Genomic DNA, 23400 nt, shown 5'->3' with positions numbered 1-23400 from the left:
TTACAGTATATCCACTAAATACCTGGTTGGAGACGTTTGTTTTTTTTTTAGCTTAAACTTAACCCATGAATGGATCAAGTTTTGTTTTTTATTAACATATAAAGACTGTTATCCCTATTGATTTTGCATCTTTTTCTTCCTTTTAACTTTTTAAATGATATACGTGGATGCAGCACTCAGGTTATCACTCTTCCCTATGATTAATATAGCATTACTTTTTTGCATTAAAAATGCATCCTATATTGGCCTTATTTAATATCCAATTTGCAGAGAAACTGAAATAAGGCTTTTCTTTAAGGGTACTATTGGATACACAGAAATTCATGCTTCAGTGGATCAGATGTGACCATAAAGGATCCATTTTAAGGCTCCGCTTACCTTTGTTAAATACTGAAATGACTTTTAACTTTATAGTGATCTAATTCCCTGAGATACACCTTTATGTGATGATGTGTTTGCTGTCAGGGTGCAGCAGCGTACCCAGAGAATGAGGACCAGCAGCAGAGGCTGAGGGAGGCTGCTGAGGGGCTCCGCGTAGCCACCAACGCCGCGGCTCAGAACGCCATTAAGAAGAAACTCATCAACAGACTGGAGGTCAGAAACTCTAAATCACTTTTACTGAAATATTTTAGCAGTTGTTTTTCTCTGTCCTTAGATTGTGTAATCTGTATGTGCATGTGCCCATAAATCCTGTTTAAGAATTAAAGATACATACACTCACCGGCCAATTTATTAGGTACCCCATGCTAGTAACGGGTTGGACCCCCTTTTGCCTTCAGAACTGCCTCAATTCTTCGTGGCATAGATTCAACAAGGTGCTGGAAGCATTTCTCAGGGAGTTTGGTCCATATTGACATGATGGCATCACACAGTTGCCGCAGATTTGTCTGCTGCACATCCATGATGCGAATCTCCCGTTCCACCACATCCCAAAGATGCTCTATTGGATTGAGATCTGGTGACTGTGGAGGCCATTTGAGTACAGTGAACTCATTGTCATGTTCAAGAAACCAGTCTGAGATGATTCCAGCTTTATGACATGGCGCATTATCCTGCTGAAAGTAGCCATCAGAAGTTGGGTACATTGTGGTCATAAAGGGATGGACATGGTCAGCAACAATACTCAGGTAGGCTGTGGCGTTGCAACGATGCTCAATTGGTACCAAGGGGCCCAAAGAGTGCCAAGAAAATATTCCCCACACCATGACACCACCACCACTAGCCTGAACCGTTGATACAAGGCAGGATGGATCCATGCTTTCATGTTGTAGACGCCAAATTCTGACCCTACCATCCGAATGTCGCAACAGAAATCGAGACTCATCAGACCAGGCAACGTTTTTCCAATCTTCTATTGTCCAATTTCGATGAGCTTGTGCAAATTGTAGCCTCAGTTTCCTGTTCTTAGCTGAAAGGACTGGCACCCTGTGTGGTCTTCTGCTGCTGTAGCCCATCTGCCTCAAAGTTCGACGTACTGTGCGTTCAGAGATGCTCTTCTGCCCACCTTGGTTGTAACGGGTGGTTATTTGAGTCACTGTTGCCCTTCTATCAGCTCGAACCAGTCTGGCCATTCTCCTCTGACCTCTGGCATCAACAAGGCATTTCCGCCCACAGAACTGCCGCTCACTGGATGTTTTTTCTTTTTCGGACCATTCTCTGTAAACCCTAGAGATGGTTGTGCGTGAAAATCCCAGTAGATCAGCATTTTCTGAAATACTCAGACCAGCCCTTCTGGCACCAACAATCATGCCAGTTCAAAGTCACTCAAATCACCTTTCTTCCCCATACTCATGCTCGGTTTGAACTGCAGGAGATTGTCTTGACCATGTCTACATGTTTAAATGCACTGAGTTGCCGCCAGGTGATTGGCTGCTTAGAAATTAGGTGTTAACGAGCAGTTGGACAGGTGTACCTAATAAAGTGGCCGGTGAGTGTAAATGTGCTTCTTAAGACAAAAGGAAGAAGAAATGTGGAGTCTGTAATTTTTTCCCCCACAGCTTATATTCCAGTAAAAAATTTCACTTTTTTTTTATTTTTATTCAAACTTAATCAGTTACATTTTCCTAGAGCTTCACACTGCATGGATAGTGACGAAGCTGTGAAATTGTAGTGTTAATAAAAAGAAGTGCAGCTCCAGATGTCAACTTTCTGATTGTATATTCCATATTTACATTCGTTTGAACTTCACAGAACGCCGCCAAGCAGGCTGCAGCAGCCGCTACTCAAACCATCGCCGCCGCTCAGAACGCTGCCGCCTCTAACAAGAACACAGCGGCTCACCAGCAGCTGGTGCAGAGCTGTAAGGTGGGGGTTAGCACAGAGACACAAGTGCCTCTTTAAGTCTCATTTAATAAGTCACCTTTTTTGTCTTTAGTTGATTTTTGATTTATCTGTAAATCATCAAGCTGGTAATTTACAAAGTTGTTTATTGAGACATCATGGTGGGTTTTCATTTTGATTCTGGTTTGGCTGCAGGCTGTTGCAGACCACATCCCACAGCTCGTCCAAGGAGTACGAGGCAGTCAGGCCAAACCAGAGGACCTGAGCGCACAACTGGCCCTCATCATATCCAGCCAGAACTTCCTGCAGGTAAAGCGTGTTTATAGTGTCTTTAGGTCTTATTTTAGCTGCACAAAGACCTCTTAAAATTTCATATCCCCAAACTCTTCCCAAAATAACTCCAGTCCTACATTGGGAACCAGGCTGAAATTATAAATAGTGGTTCTGTCATGGGAGGATCCATTAAAGTAGGCCTGTAACCTATTTTTGCAAAAAGAAATATTAACAGTATGAAGTAAAACATTTAAAACTAAAATGATCAGACTTGCAAAACCATTTGATTTAAGCAAAAAGACATTTTCAGTGAGAATTTGTTAAGAATTGTTCAAATAGATGTTCTTTTCATCCTGCAGCCTGGTAGTAAGATGGTGACCTCGGCCAAGTCGTCTGTGCCCACAGTGACCGATCAAGCAGCAGCTATGCAACTGGGTCAGTGTGCCAAGAACCTGGCCACCTGCCTGGCTGAGCTGAGGACATCAGCACAGAAGGTAGAGCACAAGGAAATTCGCATTCATTCATGCCAGGTGTTCTACATGCCAGCGCAACAATTTATAAGAGAAAAGGCTCTGTTCATATTTATTTTTCATATGGACTATTTATTTACTTTAAAAATTTTATTTTTTATTATTGTTTATTGCATTGGACAAAATGAAGTTCTTACATCCTCTGTAATTTGATAGTAAGATGAATGGAAGATTTTCTGAGTAGCTTCCCACATTTCCTGAAAACTATATCTTGACTTAAAGGCTGTAAATCTGAAGGCTGAATTTGACCTTCTAGGCTCATGAAGCCTGCGGCCCCATGGAGATCGACTCTGCGCTCACTGCAGTCCAGACCCTAAGAACCGAGCTGCAAGATGCAAAGCTGGCAGCAGTAAACACCCAACTCAAACCTCTGCCTGGAGAATCGGTGCGAGAACTTCTAGATTCAAAAAATATTATTTGAAAAGTCAGCTACTCTAAATTCTTGGCGTCTCCACCTTATTCTTTGTTTTAGTTGGAGAAATGCGCTCAGGATCTGGGCAGCACCTCAAAGGCAGTAGGATCCTCCATGGCTCAGCTGCTTACATGTGCAGCTCAAGGAAATGAACACTACACTGGTTGGTTCTGCAATTTTTTAAATAGGCTTTAAGTCAGAATGTTACAGGGAAAAAGTTCAAAAGTAACCCTAACCTTGGTGTTGTCGTGTGAACCTTTTCCCAGGAGTAGCTGCCAGAGAGACAGCCCAGGCCTTGAAGACCCTCGCCCAAGCAGCCCGTGGCGTTGCTGCTTCCACAACGGACCCCAAGGCTGCGGCTGCCATGCTGGACTCGGCCCGAGACGTCATGGAGGGCTCAGCGCTTCTTATCCATGAGGCCAAGCAGGCATTGATTTCTGATGGAAGCGCTGAAAGCCAGCAGAGGCTGGCACAGGTGAGGGAGTAGAAGAGGAAGGAAGACAATCTAAATTAAAGAATATATCATTCGAAGTATGAAACATCTTTATTTCCAATAAAATTTATGCCTCCCAATGTTTAAGGAATGAATAATCCTACAGGTTTATAAGAATTCCCAGGCTATGGTCTGTGTCTGAGTCATCATGAGCAGATTTTCAGCCAAGCCAGTCACCTCCTCTGACCTTTGTAAAACCCTGTGTGTTGTGATCTTGCTGTGGATGATTCCAGGTGGCCAAAGCCGTGTCTCATTCCCTGAATAACTGCGTCAACTGTCTGCCTGGCCAGAAGGATGTCGACATGGCTCTGAAGAGCATCGGCGAGGCCAGTAAGAAACTGCTGATTGAAACTGTAAGTCAAACATCACATTTTTCTGTGTTTAAAATGGTTTTATATGCAGATGTTTTTATTAATTGCCTGTGCTGTTTGATTTAACAAACTGTGAATAATGTCTCCCCTGCTTGCCCTGTTCAGATCCCTCCAGCCTCGAAGTCGTTTCAGGAAGCCCAGAATGATCTGACTCAGACCGCAGCAGACCTGAACCAGTCGGCAGGCGATGTGGTCCACGCCTCCAGGAGCTCCAGCAACCAGCTGGCCTCAGCCTCTGGAAAGTTCAGTCAGGACTTTGACGAGTTTCTGGATGCTGGCATAGAAATGGCTGGGCACACGCAGGTAGGATTGCTGGAAAATCAGCAAGGTAAACCTTTTGGAAAAAAAACAAACATTTAATTTCCTATTGTGTCATCTGTGTTATGGTGTGATTTCAGAAGAAGGATGATCAAGTGCAAGTGATTGGTAACCTGAAAAACATCTCCATGGCATCCAGTAAACTGCTGCTGGCTGCTAAAAGTCTGTCAGTGGACCCGGCAGCTGCAAACGCCAAAAACCTCCTCGCTGCTGCAGCAAGGTAAAACAGCCAGACACATACGGTGCTTTGCAAAAGCATTTTAAAAATGTTTTGCATTAAAGTGCAACAAGCATTTTATTCAGCCAGTCGGTGTAAATACTTTGTAGAACCTTTTTTCTAGCAGTTATGGTGCCACGTGTTTTGTTAGAGGTCTTTTCTATTTTCCCTTCTTAAGAGATTAGATTAGACAAACCCCCCTCGTCTCATATTAGTGTCCACTACGTGACTATTGCAAAACTGCCAAACTCATTATTTGGTTGCTTTTTAAAAAATCCTTAATCTTGTAACACTTCCAAAAGTGTCAGGTTTTATGGAGTCCTCTGTTGATAAACTGTCAAACCAATTCTCCCTTCTATGCTTTAAACATCTGCTGATTCTCCAGGTTTACCATACACCTCTTGGCTGCTCCTTTGATTAATGTAAAGCCTTATCTTGGAAGGTTTGTAGCCCAGGTTCTCCTCTTTATCAGATAACCGATTGAACAACGCAGTTCAAACCGTTCATAGGTTGTGATAATGTTTAATAGCCTAATTCTTCTTTCAACTTGGTTTCAACTTTTTCTCAAAGCTGTCCCATATGTTCTCTAACAATCTTCTGTCACCTTCAAGAAACATCTGGATGAATGATATTTTTTTTTAAACATTTAACAGTTTATTAGTACTTTTCACAGTTGGTTACATACACAATATACATTAACACTTCACATTCAACATAACATAAAACCTTTGCTTGGGAGCTATTTCTCTATTTCACCTTTGTTCCATCTAGTTTATCTAGTTCTTTATTTTTTGTCGCTGTGTTTTGTCTTGAATGTTGTCCATTTCATCCACTTTTCATCCCACGATGCTTTGCGAGGAGAACTGTCCTCACAAAGCATCATGGGATACATCTGCTTGTCTAGTGACAATGGTTGATCACTACTTTTCAAGGTGCATTATGGGAAATTTCGAGTCCACTACTTTTTCATCCACTAGATGTTCAGACACTCATTTAAAATGGCATAACCACTTTATAGTGCCCTATATAGTGATTAGTGCGGACGTTTGGACATAGCCTTGGTCACAAAAAAAGAAACTGTTTACATTTCCCTCTAATTCACAATTATGCTCTCCTGTGTGCTGACCTTTTGCATAAAACCCTCCACCCAGAGAAAAAAGGCTTGTTGTTGGACTGAGAAAAATGTTTTCATGTTTTTATTAAGTTGCTTTTATTTGAAAATTAACAAAGATGATGGAGAAAGTCTGAAGATGCTCTTCAGTCATAGGAACTAAAGGTCACTGCACTGCAAGTAAATCAGAAAATTATAGCTCTAAAGAGTATAATTTAGTTTCACAAACAAATAAACCTTTAATCTGCTTTAAAAACAGCATTCGTATTTTTTTTGCACCAACAGTGTGATGAGCTTCTGCATGAACATATTTTATGAATGTGTTCACACTCCATGCAAATAAACAGCGTGTTTCTGTGATCCTGTTGTGTTTCAGGGCTGTGACAGACAGCATCAACCAGCTGATCATGCTGTGCACCCAGCAGGCACCTGGCCAAAAGGAGTGTGACAACGCCCTTAGAGAGTTGGAGGTAGATCTAACTTAGGTTCTTAATAGTTTGTATTTCCCTCTAATGTAGAAATGTGAGCCGCTCATTCTCTGCTGCTGATTCGTCTATCAGGCTGTCAGAGGAATGCTGGACAACCCTAGCGAACCAGTCAGTGACCTGTCTTACTTTGACTGCATTGAGAGTGTGATGGAGAACTCCAAGGTAGGCCTTCAGATCCAGCAGCCTGATCACTGGCATCTTGAAGCTAAAACAGCCTCAATCACGGGTCTGTCTCCTGCTGGTGTCTGATCCAGGTCCTGGGAGAGTCTATGGCGGGCATTTCTCAGAACTGCAAGACTGGGGATGTGTCTGCATTTGGAGACTGTGTGGGGTCAGCTTCCAAAGCCCTGTGTGGCCTCACTGAAGCTGCAGCACAGGTACAGTGAAGGTAGAGAAGCTGCTGCTTGTATGAAGGTGTTTGTGATTAATGCCTGTGCTTGGTTTTCTCAGGCCTCCTACCTGGTGGGCGTGTCGGATCCCAACAGTCAGGCAGGCCACCAGGGCTTGGTGGATCCCATCCAGTTTGCCCGGGCCAACCAGGCTATCCAGATGGCCTGTCAGAACCTAGTGGACCCTCAAAGCAGCCCTTCCCAGGTGCACAAATATTCATTCACTCAGCAAAAAATCCAGAAAATCTTTCAATAGGAGCTTTTTTCTAGCATTGTTTTTTTTTTTCTAAATTCTTCTCTTGGTCTAGGTTTACAATAGTTTGATTTAAAAACATGCTGTTTTTTTTTTACATCCCAGTGAATTATACTTGTTTTGTACTTGTGAAGAAATGCTGATAAAAGTTGTCTAAGTTATTTTTTCTGCTAACCTTTTCCTGGCTGTCCTACAGAATCAAAGTCCTAATATTGGTACTTACCTCATTATCACCTGAATTGTATCTGTTATCTACCAGAGTGCTCTTTCTTTCTCAGCTGGTCCAGAGCTTAAAGATGTTTTCTATAAAAGCAATTCTCTTCTCTTTGTTCTCTGCATTAATCTAGACAGGATTTTAGATAAAGCTTTTTGGTTGTCTCTCAGTGATTCGATTTGTTATCAATTGGGATTTTTTTCCCCTCCGTTAGAATACTGCGGCTTTGGAATAAAAACTATTTCAAGGTTAAACCCTCCATCACTTATTTATTGTTTTCATTGTTTGTTATGGGACAGGTGTTGTCTGCAGCCACCATTGTTGCAAAGCACACCTCTGCATTGTGCAACGCCTGCCGTCTGGCTTCCTCCAAAACTACAAACCCTGTTGCTAAAAGGCACTTTGTGCAGTCTGCCAAGGAAGTGGCAAATACCACTGCCAACCTGGTCAAAACTATCAAGGTAGGAGAAAACTGGCCCTTCCAGCTGCAGCACTGATAAATAAACTCTTATCGTTGTGGGATCATTTACAGATAGACCACCGTGAGAGGTTTCAGTTTAATGATTGATCCTTTTGCTCTGCATCTTTGGATCTGCAGGCTTTAGACGGTGATTTCTCAGAGGAGAACAGAGGCAGGTGTCGAGTCGCAACAGCTCCACTCATAGAAGCCGTGGAGAACCTGACCACATTCGCCTCCAACCCTGAGTTTGCCAGCGTCCCAGCCAAAATCAGCAAAGAGGTGCGACTACGATAGAAGCTGGAGCTACAGTTTATGCCTTTGAAATCTGCAATACAATTTTTTTTCCTTCTATTAAGGGCTCTGAAGCCCAGCAGCCCATCCTTCAGTCGGCACGCTCCATGCTGGATAGCTCCACTCATCTGCTCAAAACGGCCCGATCTCTGGTCATCAACCCAAAGGACCCGCCCACTTGGTCCGTCCTGGCTGGTCATTCTCGCACTGTTTCCGACTCCATCAAGGGTCTCATTACAGCTATCCGGTTAGTAAAGAACAGAGGATTGAGATCTCATGCTTTGCTCATTTCTGTGCTGTGATATAGTTGTTCAAATTACTGGCAACTCTGACCTAAACTAAACCCTCAGTGCAACAACAAATCATTATGCTTGAATAATAAAAACAAATACTCTTGATTCGTGATGAAGCTCCAGAGAAAACCAAATACTAAAGTCTGAGTTAACTGAATTTCCTGAACAACTTCATAAAACTTCAGTTTTAAAATAAATGCAAGTCATTACAATAAATTCAAGTGAAATAAGTTACTTTATGCAATGAATCTTTAAATTAAAACAAGTAAAATTTTCAATTGTGTTCCAGTTTTTAAAGATGGTGAAGTTGGCTCATAACAGCGGACTTGACTCAGTTTTCTTCTCTAAGCAGGCCTGCATGATGACATTATTGCAGGTGTAATCTCCTCTTTCACAGCCGTTTGCTCCTGACCTTGTTTAGAACAACAGTGGTGCCCAGAGGGACCCGATCCCCAACAACAGATGGACTGAATTTCAGGACTTTAAGTTCTTCCCAGAACATCTGCAAATTAGCATTCAGGCGCAGCCGCCAGCTTAGCATCTCTTTTATTTCTGCTGCTCTTATCACAGACTTCCTCATGGACTGCAAATTCACCACTGGGACTTCGGCCCGTGCCTTTAATAGGACTCTGTGATCCTCTGTAATTCTGGAGAATATAAATGGGAAAGGACCTCTGTCCTGCAGAGGTCAACATCATAACTTTGTTCGTTCCATTAAGCACAAAGATTAGGTTTTTTTCTAGATTTCCTTGCAGCCCCACCACAGGAGCAAATTGATGCTTAACAGGCTTATTCTGCCTATGAGGGTAAAGATAATTTGTCTGCACAGCTTGATTGTCTTGCACAAAGACAAAAACCCTAATTTCATCTCTAAGGGAAAATCTCAAAAGATATTTGAAATGAAACAGCTGCTCTCTTCAATCATTACATAACATTTTTTCTCTAAGTATTTGATTCCTTCATGTTTTTACCCTTTTTTCTTGTCTCATGTGCAGAGACAAGGCCCCCGGACAGCGGGAATGCGACTCCTCAATTGATAACATTAACAAATGTATCCGAGACATTGAGCAGGCCTCTCTGGCAGCCGTCAGCCAAAACTTACCAAGCAGAGACGACATCTCATTGGAGGTGAGCAGCTATCTGGCTCTTCTCGTAACGTTTTGATCCTATTAGATCCTTTTTCCTTGATATTTGAAGCTAGAGAATCCCAGGACCTGTGTGTCTCCTCTTTGCATTATGTTTTGATGACTTATTCTCGTGTATTTTCCATCCAGGCCCTGCAGGAGCAGCTGACGTCCACTGTGCAGGAAATCGGACACTTAATTGACCCCGTTTCCACAGCTGCCAGAGGCGAGGCGTCCCAACTAGGACACAAGGTATGTAAGCACCAGTGTACTGGAATGATAGAGCAAAAAAGTGATGTGACTTTTAGAAAACATACGATGGGTGATGTGGCAGAATTAGAGAAAAATTTAGGCAAATTTTTCGAGAGATAGATCCAGTTTTCTCTGAAAACTGACCTGCTGACTAAGAGTTTGGTTGATTCTGAGGTCTATGATGAATCAGACAGAAATAAAAAGGAGGTGTTAGTTTTGAAGCCCAAACAAATTGCATAATTTCCCACCTTTATATCCTTTTTTTGCATTTATAGATCAAATATCTAGAATAATTTAGAAAGTGTATAGAAAGTAAAGTCTTTGTTCACATAGGCTGTCTATTTGGTGCACCTTTGCCATCAGGTGACCCAGTTGGCTGGTTACTTCGAACCTCTGATCAAGGCGTCTGTTGGCGTCACCTCCAAACTCAGTGACCACCAGCAGCAGATGACTTTTCTTGACCAAACAAAGACCCTGGCTGAGTCTGCTTTGCAGATGCTTTATGCTGCAAAGGAGGGTGGAGGAAATCCCAAGGCAGGAACATTATTTTTTTAGTACTTTATTTCATGCTTTGTTTAAACTGTTTCTTCCCATCTGGGATGATCCATGAGGTCTAGAGAAGGACATTTAACCATCTCTGTCTGTGCTTGCGTCAAACATTCGTAGGCGTCCCATACCCACGATGCTATAGCAGAGGCAGCTCAGCTCATGAAGGAGGCAGTGGATGACATGATGGTGACGCTGAACGAGGCTGCCAGTGAGGTGGGCATGGTGGGAGGAATGGTGGAGTCGATCGCTGAGGCAATGGCGAAGGTGAGAACATTTTTAAGTGCTCCACAATGGATAATTAAAAAAACACCCTCACTCTTTTGTTTCATTCCTTATACAACCATTCAATGATTTAAGCCACACAGACTTTAGAAGCAACACAAAGAAAAACATAATTGGGGGAAAATTGCGTAGTTTTCACTTCTTTACACATAAAAACACAGTTTGTTTAACTAATGATCAGCGCTTCATTTGGAAAAGCTTTATAGAACTACCTTATGCTTCTACTGCAGTTTTCTGTAATCTGTCTGCTAACTTTGCAGATCTAGTGTGTTGTTGGGTTGTTGCATTCAGTTTTAAGCATCAAGTGTCTCATCAAATGATTCTACACTGCTCCATTTTTATTCTATTAAAAGATGGTTGGTTTACCACGTTTTGACCAAAACTAAGTTCAATGTAACAACTGCAAACTTTGCTTTGTCTGCGCATAATAAAAAATTCAGCGGAGAAAATTGAGTGTTAACGCATCATCCCTCAAACAAAGCCAGGCTCTTTTTTTCCAGCAGCCGGAATATACAAGGTCAGAGAAAGTCAATAACATTTCTGCTAATAGCATTTCTAGGACAGATGTGGGATAACAGCCGCTTATAACAGGTTTCCTTGTGATATTGTCACTAAGGTGACAGTGCATCAGATGTGTGATCTCACCCAAGGAAATGGCTGCTTTGAATTAATTTCACATCATGGCTTACTTGATAAAATGGTTATTTGCAGCTCTGCACGGTGAGCGTTCAGGAGTCTGTTTGCCTCTGTGTCTTTGAACGTTGTTGATTAAACGAGGATGACCAATCGTATGACCATTATTGTCTTGTTGTCGTCTGTAATTGAAGCTAAGCTGATTTGAAGTATTTCCTCATGAACTTCATGGACATTTGATCAAAACTTCTAATTTAACAATATGCCTCTAAACAGGAGTGATGAGACACTCAAAATATCACAAATTCATCTCAGTCTTTGTTTACTCTTCCCTCCTAATGTCATTTTTTTGTTCTTTTTTAAAAGTCTTTGTCTTTGTTTTCAGTGACAGGCGCTTGTGCTAAAAGCTTTCTAACTTGATAGCAATAAAAAAGGAAATATTTGGTAGTTATTTTTTAAATCTATGATTATAAACTGAATTTCTGGATGATTTTTAGGAAGAGTGTAGATTTTGTATGTGTTTGGTGAAAAAAATAAAAGGAAAGAGAAAATGTCTGCTGCCCTTTCTAACTAGTTTGTGTCCATATTTAGCTGGATGAGGGGACGCCTGCTGAGCCGGAAGGTTCCTTTGTTGATTACCAGACTAATATGGTGAAGCATTCAAAGGCTATTGCAGTCACTGCTCAGGAAATGGTAAGACTTCACCACAGCTCCAGCTTTAACCTGAAAAAGCTGAGAACATTCTAACAAACCCATTGTCATATGTTGATGTAAGCAGTATCTGCATGCAGTAATCTGGCCAGTGTTTGATGCAAAGTCCCTAGTTTGTAAATGTTGACCACTATACTGAAATAAAAACCATTTGTTTTTAGCTCTGTTCTAATGCTCACTTATTGTGTTTTTCATCCAGATGACCAAATCGGTGACTAGTCCAGATGAGCTGGGGGCTCTAGCTTCTCAAGTGACCGTGGATTACAGCCAGCTGGCCGTTCAGGGCCGACTGGCTGCTTACACTGCTGAGCCAGAAGAGGTGAGCAGGAAACTCAGACCTTTAGTCAGACTCATCAAGCAGCTCGACTTGGTAATACTTTATGTGCACTGATGATGTCAAGCATTGCAACAGCAAGCTTCAACATCAGGCAAAAAGAAAATCATGGTTTTCAAAGACATAGAGCTATAAAGTGATGCAACTATTTCTGGAAGTTTCCACTGATTAAAATCCAGGTTATGCACAGAAGCAGCTAAGAGGTCAGGGAAAACTTTGGAGGAGTTGTTGGGCTCCACGGTGCCGTCAACAGGACAACCATTAGTAGTGCATTCCACAAATTGGCTTTTATTTAAGAATAACAAAAAGCAGAATGTTGGAAGCAAGTTTTCAATATTTTTGGAATTTTTAGTAGTTTTTATTTAGTGTTGATGTCTGATTTTTCAATTCTATTTTACTTTTGATTTGTTTCATTATTTGTTTGTAGCTTAGTTTTTTTATTTTTTGAAAATGTTTTGTTTCAGTTTAGTGTGTATTGGCTTCATTTTCAATTTTAGTCTTTTATGTAATAAGATATACATAGCTGGGGGTAGGACTAAAAATTATAAAAAGCCTGTACTTATACAGTACTTTTTCAAGTCAGGAGACTTGACTAAATTCATCCACACACTCACACACTGATAGTGGCAAGCTACTGTATGTTGTAGCCACAGCTGCACTGGGGCTCACAGGAACCGAAGCGAGGCTGCCATACACTGACACCACCGGGACCACCATCAGTAGGCGATGCAGGTGAAGTGTCTTGCCCAAGGACACGACGACACTGAAAGCCGGCGCCAGGCTTGAACCGACAACCCTTCAATTTTAGGGCAAACTCCTACATCCGACGCCACTGTCGCCCCTTAATAGAAATATCAAGGGGCGACATAATAACATGATAGAAAAAAGATGACCTGACAGCTGTACCCAATATCTGCTGGTGTAATGCAGCACAGCAGAAACAAAAATGATAACAGCAACTGGAAACTAGACCGAATATAGTTGAATTCTGATAAAGACACAAATAAAAACTAAACTTCAAATTGAATTAGTTTTGATTAGGTTTTTAAAGTCATTGAGACAGTTTCAGTTATTTTCCTTTTCTTTGCAAGGTCCAGTTTTTAATTTTATTTCACTTCACAAATTCTAGTTTTCGTTATTTCATTCGTTTTTTTTTTCATTCTGCACTGCTCTGAACCTTCCATATAAATGCTTTTTGCACCATGTCTCTCCTACACTGTTTACATTTGATCACTGCTGCACTTTATAAATGGAAATGTTCATTTCACTGCTAAGCTGCTCATTCACTGTCGAAAAAGCTGTACATATCCAAATTTTGTTTTTTCTACACTCTATGTTTGCAAAATGACAGTCTAAGTCTATATAACATGGGTTACATTTTTTATTTTATTTTATTTATTTTTTTAGCTCGCTGCTTGTATGAAGACAAATTAAAATATGTGGATGACTGAGTTCTGGTTTATAACCTTGACTCTTTCTGAGAAGTGGAGAGGACAGCTTAACATTATACATCACTCTGAACACTGTTCCTGCTTGAAGTTTGGGAGATCTTTGTGGGTTTTTTTGTCCTTTTAAAGTCAGTTTTACGGTATCTGATTAGCTTCTTTTTCTTTGCAGATCGGTTTCCAGATAAAAAACAGAGTACAAGAGCTTGGCCACGGCTGCATTTTCCTGGTACAGAAGGCTGGAGCTTTGCAGATCAGCCCCTCTGACAGCTACACCAAGCGAGAGCTCATTGACTGCGCCCGTGCAGTCACAGAAAAGGTATCAGCATAAAAAAAAACATTGGCACAACAGTGCTAAAAAAATCTTTTACATGAAGCAGGGAGAGAAAATTCATAACACATTTTTGTTTTATTATTTATGGAGATTTTATTTCCTCCTTTATGCCTTTTTATTTATTTGCAAGTTTTTTTTCTTTTCTGAATAAAGAACATTTTTAGTTTTCATGATATGCAAACAAAATCCACTCACCTGTTTTTTCTTTGGCAAAAGCGTATCTTTCTAACCTCTCTTTATCTCCAGGTGTCCTTGGTGCTATCGGCACTCCAGGCCGGCAATAAGGGCACCCAGGCCTGCATCACAGCCTCCAGCGCCGTGTCGGGCATAATCGCAGATCTGGACACCACTATCATGTTTGCATCTGCCGGCACCCTCAATGCGGAGAATGATGAGTCCTTCGCTGACCACAGGTAGGAGAGGGAAATACTTGAAAAGCAGTTTTGGCTCCCCCATCTTAAACAGACAGAACAAAGCTTTAGCTTCTACAGTCAATGCAGCAGAAATCTGCATTTGATTTCTAAAAATGCTAAATGCAGATTTTAAAGATGAAAAATTAGCTGGAAGATTTGAATAATAAAGGAGCCGTCATACCTTAGAAAACATTCCCCTCTTACTGCTTATTGTTTTGTTTAGATTTAATTTGTGCATTATTGGGTTTCTATGTTTAGAAGGACATTAGCTTCTGTCAAAGGGGCCCTGAATGCAGCACAGTTCAGAGACAGACACATCCGCCGATCCAAGCTGAGACCCGTGACATTACATGACACTATGACATAAATCCCTTCAGGCAGTTCTTAGTGAGGCTGTCCCTCATGGAAGATTAGAAAAACACATGCGTCAGTGCTTCCTGCATCAGTGCAGGATCCCTCTGTTTTAGGCAATCTAAAAACGGTAACCTTTCCTTCAGCTTTGTGGTCGTCCTCCTCAACTGTTTAGGAAAAAGTTCTCCTTTGAAAACAAAATGTCTGCATGTATTTGCAATGATTGTTTCTGCTAGGCTTTACTCTAATGATATCTAACATTTGTCTAGCATAGCTCAAATTCTTTTAAAGCTCACCTGAATCCTGCCTGTCATATTCTTTGTTTTTCCTCTAACTCAGCTAATTTTCTTTCTTTCCTGACCTTTTCTGCTCTCAGGGAAAATATCCTGAAGACGGCCAAAGCCCTGGTAGAGGACACCAAGATGCTTGTGTCTGGAGCCGCTTCGGGTCAGGACAAGCTGGCCCAGGCCGCCCAGTCTTCTGCCAAAACCATCACCCAGCTCACTGATGTTGTCAAACTGGGAGCAGCCAGCATCGGCTCCGATGACCCTGAGACGCAGGTTACCATCCCATTCACTTTCTTTCATGTGAGCCTCTAGACTCCCAGACATCATGGTAACAAGTCGGTGTCCCTGTCTGCCTCCTTTAGGTGGTTCTGATAAACGCAGTTAAAGATGTGGCCAAGGCACTAGCTGAGCTCATTAGTGCCACCAAGTGTGCAGCAGGGAAGACGGCAGATGATCCGTCTATGTACCAGCTGAAGGGCGCCGCCAAGGTAGGAGGGATCTTTCTTAAAGTCTACAATGAAGTTCAGAGGAGTTTGTCAGGTCATTTTCTCCATTTGATGACAGAAATTCATGTTTTCTATCATCAGCAAAAAAATACTAATAATCTTAGCTCTCTACAGCTCATCAAAAGAGATAGAAAAGGGAGTTTGAAAAGTGTGGTATAAAAAACCCTCTTCCCTCATGAAACCCTGATATTTTTAAATCCTAGTTTCTGAAATACATGTAGCGTTAATGTAGCAGCTGATTCATTATCACTCTGTGCTGTGAAGATGTCAGTTCTCAGTCAGCAGGAGCTACAGGTGGGGAAACTGAGCCTATTTTAGGTTCATTTTCCTCGTGTCATAGATTATAATTAATTACATCATTATTTGTTTCTCTTTTCATGCAGGTTTAAAAGGTTTTAGAATTAAAACATTTTTCATAAACTTATCATGTCAATGTTGTGAGACTTGGTATATATAGCCATAGTTATGAATGTCATTCTTGTTTTGTTTTTTTTTAAAGTGTGCTCTTTAGGTTAAAAGGGAGCTGGGTGGGGCGGGTTCTGTTTGGGGAAATTAATGAGAAAATGGTTCCTAAAAATGTATAGTTAATAAAGCTTCAATCAAATTAATATTTTTAAAGCAATTTTTAGCAATATATTAAAATATTATTAATTAAAGATATGAAGAAGAAACGGACCTAAGAAGCTGAATTGTATTGTCTGTTCTGACAACTTATCAGAAATGTGGCAATACTGGATTTCAAAGGAAATGTTTTGTATATCAGAAAAGTATCTTGATGGGGATTCCAAACATCTTTTACTGATATGACAAAATTTGATTAGAGTTATTTTGACACCACATTGCCCTCTGGAGTCACAGTATAGTATGGTAATTTAGTTAGCTTAAGGATCAGCATGGATCCGGCTTTTTGCTAGCGTTAACACATTTTCAGACGGTTTAAATTGTGATGCTATTCCAGAAGCTTAATATTGACTCATTTCATCCATTTCAAAGCGGAATCTGATCTCTTTGGATTAGTGGCCTGTCTGAAGAAACACTTTCCTCCAACCGTCTTTTTGATATGAATTAACAGCTTAAAGGTTGTGCTGACACAGACAGTAGAGCAGACCCTCAGCATAATGCTACCACCGCTATGCTTTACATTTAGTTCAGTGTTGTTAGGTTTTAAGTGCAAACTTTACTCCTGTGGTCAGTGAACTACACCATTGTCTCCTCTAATCATAACTTTTTTTTTCTCCCAAAAGCAGCAAATTTAGTCATAGTTGAATGTTTGGATCATCAGACTTTTTTTTTTTGCTTTGTCCCGGTTAATGGACACACAGTTTGTTTGTAACCTTTGGATAATATCAAAAGGTTGTGAATTGGGGAAAATAAAACATAAATACACTCCTGTTCAAATTTAGATTAATATGAGATAAAAACAATTGTATTAATTCCGTTTTGCAAAGTTGGATTATAAGAATGTTTTAAAGAGCTTTAAACTGAAAAAAAAGAAGAAATGGGGAGAAGAGACAAAAGTTGTGAGGAGGAAATTTTTTGACAACAAATGAACTAAATGAAGCCATTCATCAGCTGATCAAATATTTAAGACCGCAGCCTTGAAAAGCTAAAATCTGTGCAAAAATCTGGATTCCGTGTCATTTCCTCTGAAGTAATTTCACTGTGAAGATGTCTTGATGGTAGAAACAGAAAAAGCTCAGTCTTTGAATGTGGAGGATTGCTGAGCTGCATAAACAAAGCCTCTAACAACGTGCCATTGCTGCTGAGCTGTAAGACATTCATGTTGCATTTCTTAAAAGATCCTCAGCGATATTCATCAAATATTATAATAAGTCTTAGACCCTCAAAAATCTTACTGGCACTGACGTTCCAAATGGCTATCCTTTGAGACACAGGACAAACCTGGTCCCAAAGTGCAGCCAAAAGACCATCAGATGGCATATGTGAAAGAAAGGCTACACAAAAAAGAAGTGGGTTCAAAGGCACTTCTCCTTTAGAACCACAAAACTTTCCTGATGACTTCCAGCATTACTGGAAGTAAGAGGAGGACCTGAGCATACGCATGTGGAAGACGAAATGTTTTTTTTTTTTAACAGTGTCCTGTCTGGCAATGTGGCAATGAGAATTATTTTCATGATGCCAAAAAGAGATTCCAACAGATTTTAGTTTCACAAGTGGAGCAGTACGGCTATCGCCATAGTGTTTCGCTTTACTTACGCGTATAAATGGCTTTATTAAAATTCATGCAGGGAGTTTTACAGATTATATGGACACTGCTGTGTCCATATAATCCTGCTCTACTGTAAGTAGAACAGGAAAGGAAAAACAAGAAAAAATGAGAAAAGGTGAAAGAGGAGATAAAAGGGAGACGATTATAAAACATCTTCAATCTGCTTCACCACCTTCAGAACAGCAAAACTTAAGGATATAGCATATCAGATACAATACATTAACACCTTTATACTATCACTTAAGTGTAAGTAGTATTGTTTATTCTGACATCTATACTGTGGTAGCTGAAGATAAGAATATGGCCTTTCTGTATGGAAGTGAATCTCTTAAGTACCTGGAGCAACTGTAGTTGTTTGTGAGAGACAAAAGACCCGCCCCCCCAGAGCACAAAGGCAAGCGCTGGGGGACCCAAACCCCAGATGTCCAAAGGGAACCCCAAAGTAAAGGCGCCCAAGAGGGGCCAACATAGTAAATCTGCCCCCCCACCAAGGGAAGAGGAGAGACGGCCCTGAGGAAATCCCCCAGCCGCTGCAATGCCCGAAGCCCCCAGGAGCCGCGGGGACGAGCCCGCGGGCTCCGCCAGCAAGTGGAACCGGCCATGGGCCCCAGGGACCCGAGGCCCCAGGGGCACCTCGACGTATAACATTACTCACACTTTTGGAAACACTTGCATCAAGCATGCCAAAAGGAATATATGAGGGGATCACACTTAAATTTTCTCTTTAAGGTTTTTTAATTATTATTATTTTTTTTAGCTGTGGTCTTAAACCTTCTGATCAGCTGAGGAACCGCCTATTTGAGTTAATTTGTCACATTTGTTGCTCTCTTGTTCTCATTTCTTCTTCCTTTTCATTCTGAAGCTCTAATTTAAAACTTTTTAAGATCTGACTTCACAAAATGCTAATTTACGCAATTGTTGTCCTAAGATTCGGATCAGGAGTGTAGCTTTAAACGAAGTTTTTTTCCTGTCTCTGTCCTGGAAAAAAAAAAAAAAGGTTCAAAAGCATAATTAAAAGCCTAACAAAACTACAGCATTATGCAGAGAATAAAATACCTTCAGTTAATCATGAAACCTTTGCTGTGCCCAGGTGATGGTGACCAACGTGACATCACTGCTGAAGACTGTCAAAGCTGTGGAGGACGAGGCTACTCGGGGCACTAGGGCGCTGGAGGCTACGATCGAGTGTATTAAACAGGAAATGACGGTAAGGGGGGGCCAGACACCAGAGGAAATATTACCACCAGTTCTATGATAAAAAAAAAAAAAAGTATATATATATATATGTTTGTATATATGGAAACCTTTTTATACATTAAAAAGCTCACCAGCTTTATTATTAACAAGCTTAACTGTCTTCACTTCCTGTTTTTCTCCACCTTCTCAGGTGTTTCAGTCCAGAGATGCTCCAAATAAGACCACCACACCAGAGGAGTTCATACGCATGACCAAGGGCATCACCATAGCTACAGCCAAAGCTGTGGCTGCAGGAAACTCTGCACGCCAAGAGGACATCATCCATACGGCCAACTTGAGCCGCAAAGCTATTTCTGACATGCTAACGACCTGCAAGGTGCGTACCTGCTTCAGCATGCAAGCTGTATTGTCCAAAAGACGTTGAGCTGTTAATTGTTGCTTTGCCTTTTCAGCAAGCGGCATACCATCCAGAGGTCAGTGAGGAGGTCAAGAACAGAGCATTGATGTTTGGAGCAGAATGCACCACTGGATACATTGATCTGCTAGAACAAGTGCTGCTGGTGGGTCATAGAAAGAGTGTGGGGAAAAAATAACTCTAGCTTTGTTCTCCTATTTGTGATATAAAGTGTCTCTTTACATGTTTATAACTGGTCTTCTGTGTTTTAGGTTATGCAGAAGCCCACAGCAGAGCAGAAGCAGCACCTGGCCGCTTGCTCCAAACGTGTTGCAGGCGCCGTGACAGAGCTCATCCAGACTGCTGAGGCCATGAAAGGTAGCGAGTAGCACCCAGAATCCCACCCAAATACAGAGCCTTGCAAAAGTGTTAGAGCCTTTTCTACGTTTCTACATTTAGTCGCATCAGAACCACATACTTTCTGATCTTAATTGTCTGCGAAAGACAAAAACAAAGATGATAAATGTGAGTCTGAAGTAAGAGGATTAACGGTTTTAAGTAAATGTGTTCTAAGGATTAAATCTCAAAGGTTTAGTGTATTGTTGGCAGCCAACCAAACTGTGTGAATAGGTTATGGACAAATGTACAGTTTTGGTCTTTAGATGCGAGTCCATAACCGCACTCCTTCAGCTACAGACACATGCTGTCCGTACTTCTTTGGAAAACAGCTCAGCTCAGCCGCATTGAATTGAGAATATCTCTGAAAAGCAATTCTTGGCACAGATTCCGAAACGGTTCCGGTCCAGGCTTTAACTGGGTCCTTCCTACACATCGATATGCTATGATTTAGCTCCTCGAGGTATTTTTAGTGTTGTTTAGAAGAAAACAACAGGATTATGCTGCCGCCACCATGTTTCGTGGTTAGGATGCTGTGTAGTGCAGTGTAATCATCATTGTGTTTACTTGTCACCTGAAATATTGGTCATATTTGTTGGAGTTTGTGGTTATAATTGGACAAAATGTGAAAACGCTACAGGGGTTTTAATATTTTTGCTTGGCCCTGTATGAAACAGAATTTTTAATTACTTTTAACAATATTCCTGTCCCTTTTCTATCTCGCCACAGATGGAGGTAAGTTAGCACTGATTTCTGTACTGTGATGTGTCTCTTCAGCACTACCAGGAGTTTTTTTTAATAAAGCCCCGCCACTGCCAGGCTTCTTGAGCACAATTGGCTCCATTCATCCCTCTTTATTTCCATTTCAACTACATCACTTCATTTTCATCCTCTTTGTTTCGCTCCATCCGCTGTGCATGGGGATGTGAGGATTTTTGATTTTTTTTTTCCTGTGTTCACAGTTCAGTTGTTTTCTATTGCTGTCATCTTGAGGAATGCTCTGATGCTGCACTGCTTTCTAAGGCAATGTTGTTTGGATTCTGCGCCTGAGTTTGAAACCTTAAAATGTATGTATGCCGTGCTTCAGGTTCAGAGTGGGTGGACCCTGAGGACCCAACGGTGATCGCAGAGACTGAGCTGCTTGGAGCCGCGGCGTCTATTGAGGCAGCAGCAAAAAAGCTGGAGCAGCTGAAACCCAGAGCAAAGCCAAAGGTCAGTGACTTTATGGAGCGGAAGGAGAAAAGAGGTGGAAAACTAGTTTTAAAATGTATTAAACTGAAGGAAAAATGAGGGGAAAACGATTTTTAAAACGAAGAATAAAAAATAAAAGTTTTAAAACAACTCTACCTTCAGAAGGATAATGTGAAGGCCTCCAATCCCCCCCGCACATTATTGACATTTTCCCAAACAGAAGAGTTTGCTTTCTTAGTGCAAGGAAAGGGTGTACTGGCCTTTTATCAGCCAACTGACTTCAGCAACAGGTGAGGGAGGGTCTCCGTCTGCTACGCCATTGTACAAAATTCTCTCACTAAGGCTATTTCTCTTGAAAATTTAGATTGTATTTAATTTTAGCCAATTTGAAAGCCTAACTTGTACCTACAGTTTAGGTTCATGAAGCCCCAGCTAATGGCATTCACAATTATTTTTGTATTTGGTTAAAAAAAAAAATAAAATAAAATCTCATAGTTACACATTTGCAAGATCACTTTTTTTTTTTTTCATGATAAGTTCTATAATTTAAATGTTTGATCTGCATTTAAACTGCAGACCATTTCAGTTCTTCGGGTCTTCTTTCTAAAAGAGGAAGATTACCATCTACGTTCGTCTTTAAAGTCTTTCGTTCTAATTTTTATGTGAAAAACACAGACCCAGCCTCTGACGCGTCACCTTCGTCTACATCCATCCTCTCACACAACAGCGTTTACACCCTCCTCTTCCTCCTGTTCCTTCTTCTTCATCTATTTCCCATCTACCCATATGTCCTGGTTTTAGCCTAGTCTGTCAGTCTGCCATTTAAACCCCCCCACCCCCTCCTCCCCCACCACCGGAGGCCTTCTCTGCAGGGCTCTGTCTGATATGTTTGATATATTAGGTTGTTATTCAGTCCCAACTATATATCAAACATATTCCTACAGTGTCCCGCTCTGTCTTCAGACTTGTGGTGTGAATGTTTGTTTCTATCTGTGAATGTTTGATGTCTCAACTATAGAATATTTATTTCTCCTCTGTGTTATTATTTTTTTTATTTTTGGAGTAATGAATTAGTGTTGAAGTAATTGTTGTTTTTCACCGACCGGCTGCCCTTTCACCTTTAGCAAGCAGACGAGACATTGAACTTCGAGGAGCAGATCCTGGAGGCTGCCAAATCCATCGCTGCAGCCACCAGCGCTTTGGTCAAATCGGCCTCCGCCGCTCAGAGAGAGCTGGTGGCCCAGGGAAAAGTGGGCTCTATTCCCGCCAATGCCGTGGATGATGGACAATGGTCTCAAGGGCTCATCTCTGCTGTAAGTTCGCTGCTGAAGGGAAGCGCCATCTAGCTGGTAACTGTCGGTGCTATGATTTTTTTATTTTTTTTTTTACATTTCTATGCTCTATTCTTCTCTCAGGCACGTATGGTAGCTGCAGCAACAAGCAACCTTTGTGAAGCAGCCAACGCCTCTGTGCAAGGCCATGCCAGCGAGGAGAAGCTCATCTCTTCAGCTAAACAGGTGGCGGCGTCCACCGCCCAGCTGCTGGTGGCCTGTAAGGTGAAGGCGGACCAGGACTCTGAAGCAATGAGGAGACTGCAGGTATGCAGCTACTCTTACTTACTTTATTGATGAACATCCATCTTGGGGTCTTAAAAGAAAATATTACAAGATGTTATTGGTTATAAGGTGGCTGTTGTAATATCCCCATGTATTCATTTTTGTAATTTATACCATTTAGCAATATTTCCTTTAAATAATCAACCTTAAGCAGGAAAGAAAAGTGAGAAAATCTCAAATTTTGATCAACATGTTACATTAGATTTTCAGAGTCCAGACACTGTTTGTTTCCTCATTAATAGAAAAATATATATAAGTGTATATGTTCCATCGTGTTTTCATATTTCCATCACTTCATACTTGGCTATGCTGCATCATATTTTCTAAACTTATTTAAATTTTAACGCTATTATTCTAATAATAAGGAAATGTTTTTATAGCTTTTTAATTTTCTAGTTTGACTTGTTTTCCCCTTTTTGTAGATTGCTGGGAATGCTGTAAAAAAGGCATCAGACAATTTAGTGCGGGCAGCTCAGAAAGCAGCTTTTGACAAAGCGGATGAAGATAATGTGGTTGTGAAGACGAAGTTTGTGGGAGGAATAGCCCAGGTAATGTTTTGAATATAACCTGTCTTTCTGGATGCTACATTAATATTCTCTGGTGTGTGTTAATTGTAAGATCATAAACAAAGGTTTATTTATAATTATCACTGAAAATGTGATTTTTCTTAGTACTAAGGATAATTACTGCATTATTCAAACTGGAGCGCATATTGTTGCATGTTACATTTTCATTTATGTAAATAGGCGTGGGTGTGTATGT

General features: G+C 41.0%; 1 protein-coding gene across 2 annotated transcripts in view; it reads left to right on the top strand.

The window, feature by feature from the left end:
- Positions 1-23400, top strand: part of tln2a (talin 2a) — a 102986-nt gene that overhangs the window by 77272 nt on the left and 2314 nt on the right. Inside the window, exons 23-58 of one of the 2 annotated variants that reach the window (XM_038280943.1) lie at positions 466-594; positions 2191-2304; positions 2476-2589; positions 2913-3047; positions 3340-3468; positions 3556-3658; positions 3762-3970; positions 4222-4341; positions 4465-4662; positions 4758-4897; positions 6382-6475; positions 6566-6655; positions 6748-6870; positions 6944-7087; positions 7649-7810; positions 7948-8088; positions 8166-8347; positions 9389-9521; positions 9668-9769; positions 10133-10303; positions 10436-10582; positions 11825-11926; positions 12144-12263; positions 13896-14042; positions 14304-14470; positions 15198-15381; positions 15471-15596; positions 18935-19051; positions 19232-19417; positions 19494-19601; positions 19708-19813; positions 20561-20566; positions 20919-21043; positions 22147-22335; positions 22438-22620; positions 23061-23186. In XM_038280943.1, coding sequence (XP_038136871.1) covers positions 466-594; positions 2191-2304; positions 2476-2589; positions 2913-3047; positions 3340-3468; positions 3556-3658; positions 3762-3970; positions 4222-4341; positions 4465-4662; positions 4758-4897; positions 6382-6475; positions 6566-6655; positions 6748-6870; positions 6944-7087; positions 7649-7810; positions 7948-8088; positions 8166-8347; positions 9389-9521; positions 9668-9769; positions 10133-10303; positions 10436-10582; positions 11825-11926; positions 12144-12263; positions 13896-14042; positions 14304-14470; positions 15198-15381; positions 15471-15596; positions 18935-19051; positions 19232-19417; positions 19494-19601; positions 19708-19813; positions 20561-20566; positions 20919-21043; positions 22147-22335; positions 22438-22620; positions 23061-23186 — 4872 coding nt within the window. The remainder of the gene's footprint in view (positions 1-465; positions 595-2190; positions 2305-2475; positions 2590-2912; positions 3048-3339; positions 3469-3555; positions 3659-3761; positions 3971-4221; positions 4342-4464; positions 4663-4757; positions 4898-6381; positions 6476-6565; positions 6656-6747; positions 6871-6943; positions 7088-7648; positions 7811-7947; positions 8089-8165; positions 8348-9388; positions 9522-9667; positions 9770-10132; positions 10304-10435; positions 10583-11824; positions 11927-12143; positions 12264-13895; positions 14043-14303; positions 14471-15197; positions 15382-15470; positions 15597-18934; positions 19052-19231; positions 19418-19493; positions 19602-19707; positions 19814-20560; positions 20567-20918; positions 21044-22146; positions 22336-22437; positions 22621-23060; positions 23187-23400) is intronic. The other variant, XM_038280951.1, reaches the window with a different exon arrangement.

The sequence above is a fragment of the Cyprinodon tularosa genome, unplaced genomic scaffold, assembly GCF_016077235.1.
Source record: "Cyprinodon tularosa strain WSP-4 unplaced genomic scaffold, ASM1607723v1 ctg103, whole genome shotgun sequence".
NCBI classification, from domain to species: Eukaryota; Metazoa; Chordata; class Actinopteri; order Cyprinodontiformes; family Cyprinodontidae; genus Cyprinodon; species Cyprinodon tularosa.
The sequence above is the reverse complement of the archived record's forward strand: the minus strand, read 5'-3'. Positions and strand labels throughout refer to the sequence as shown.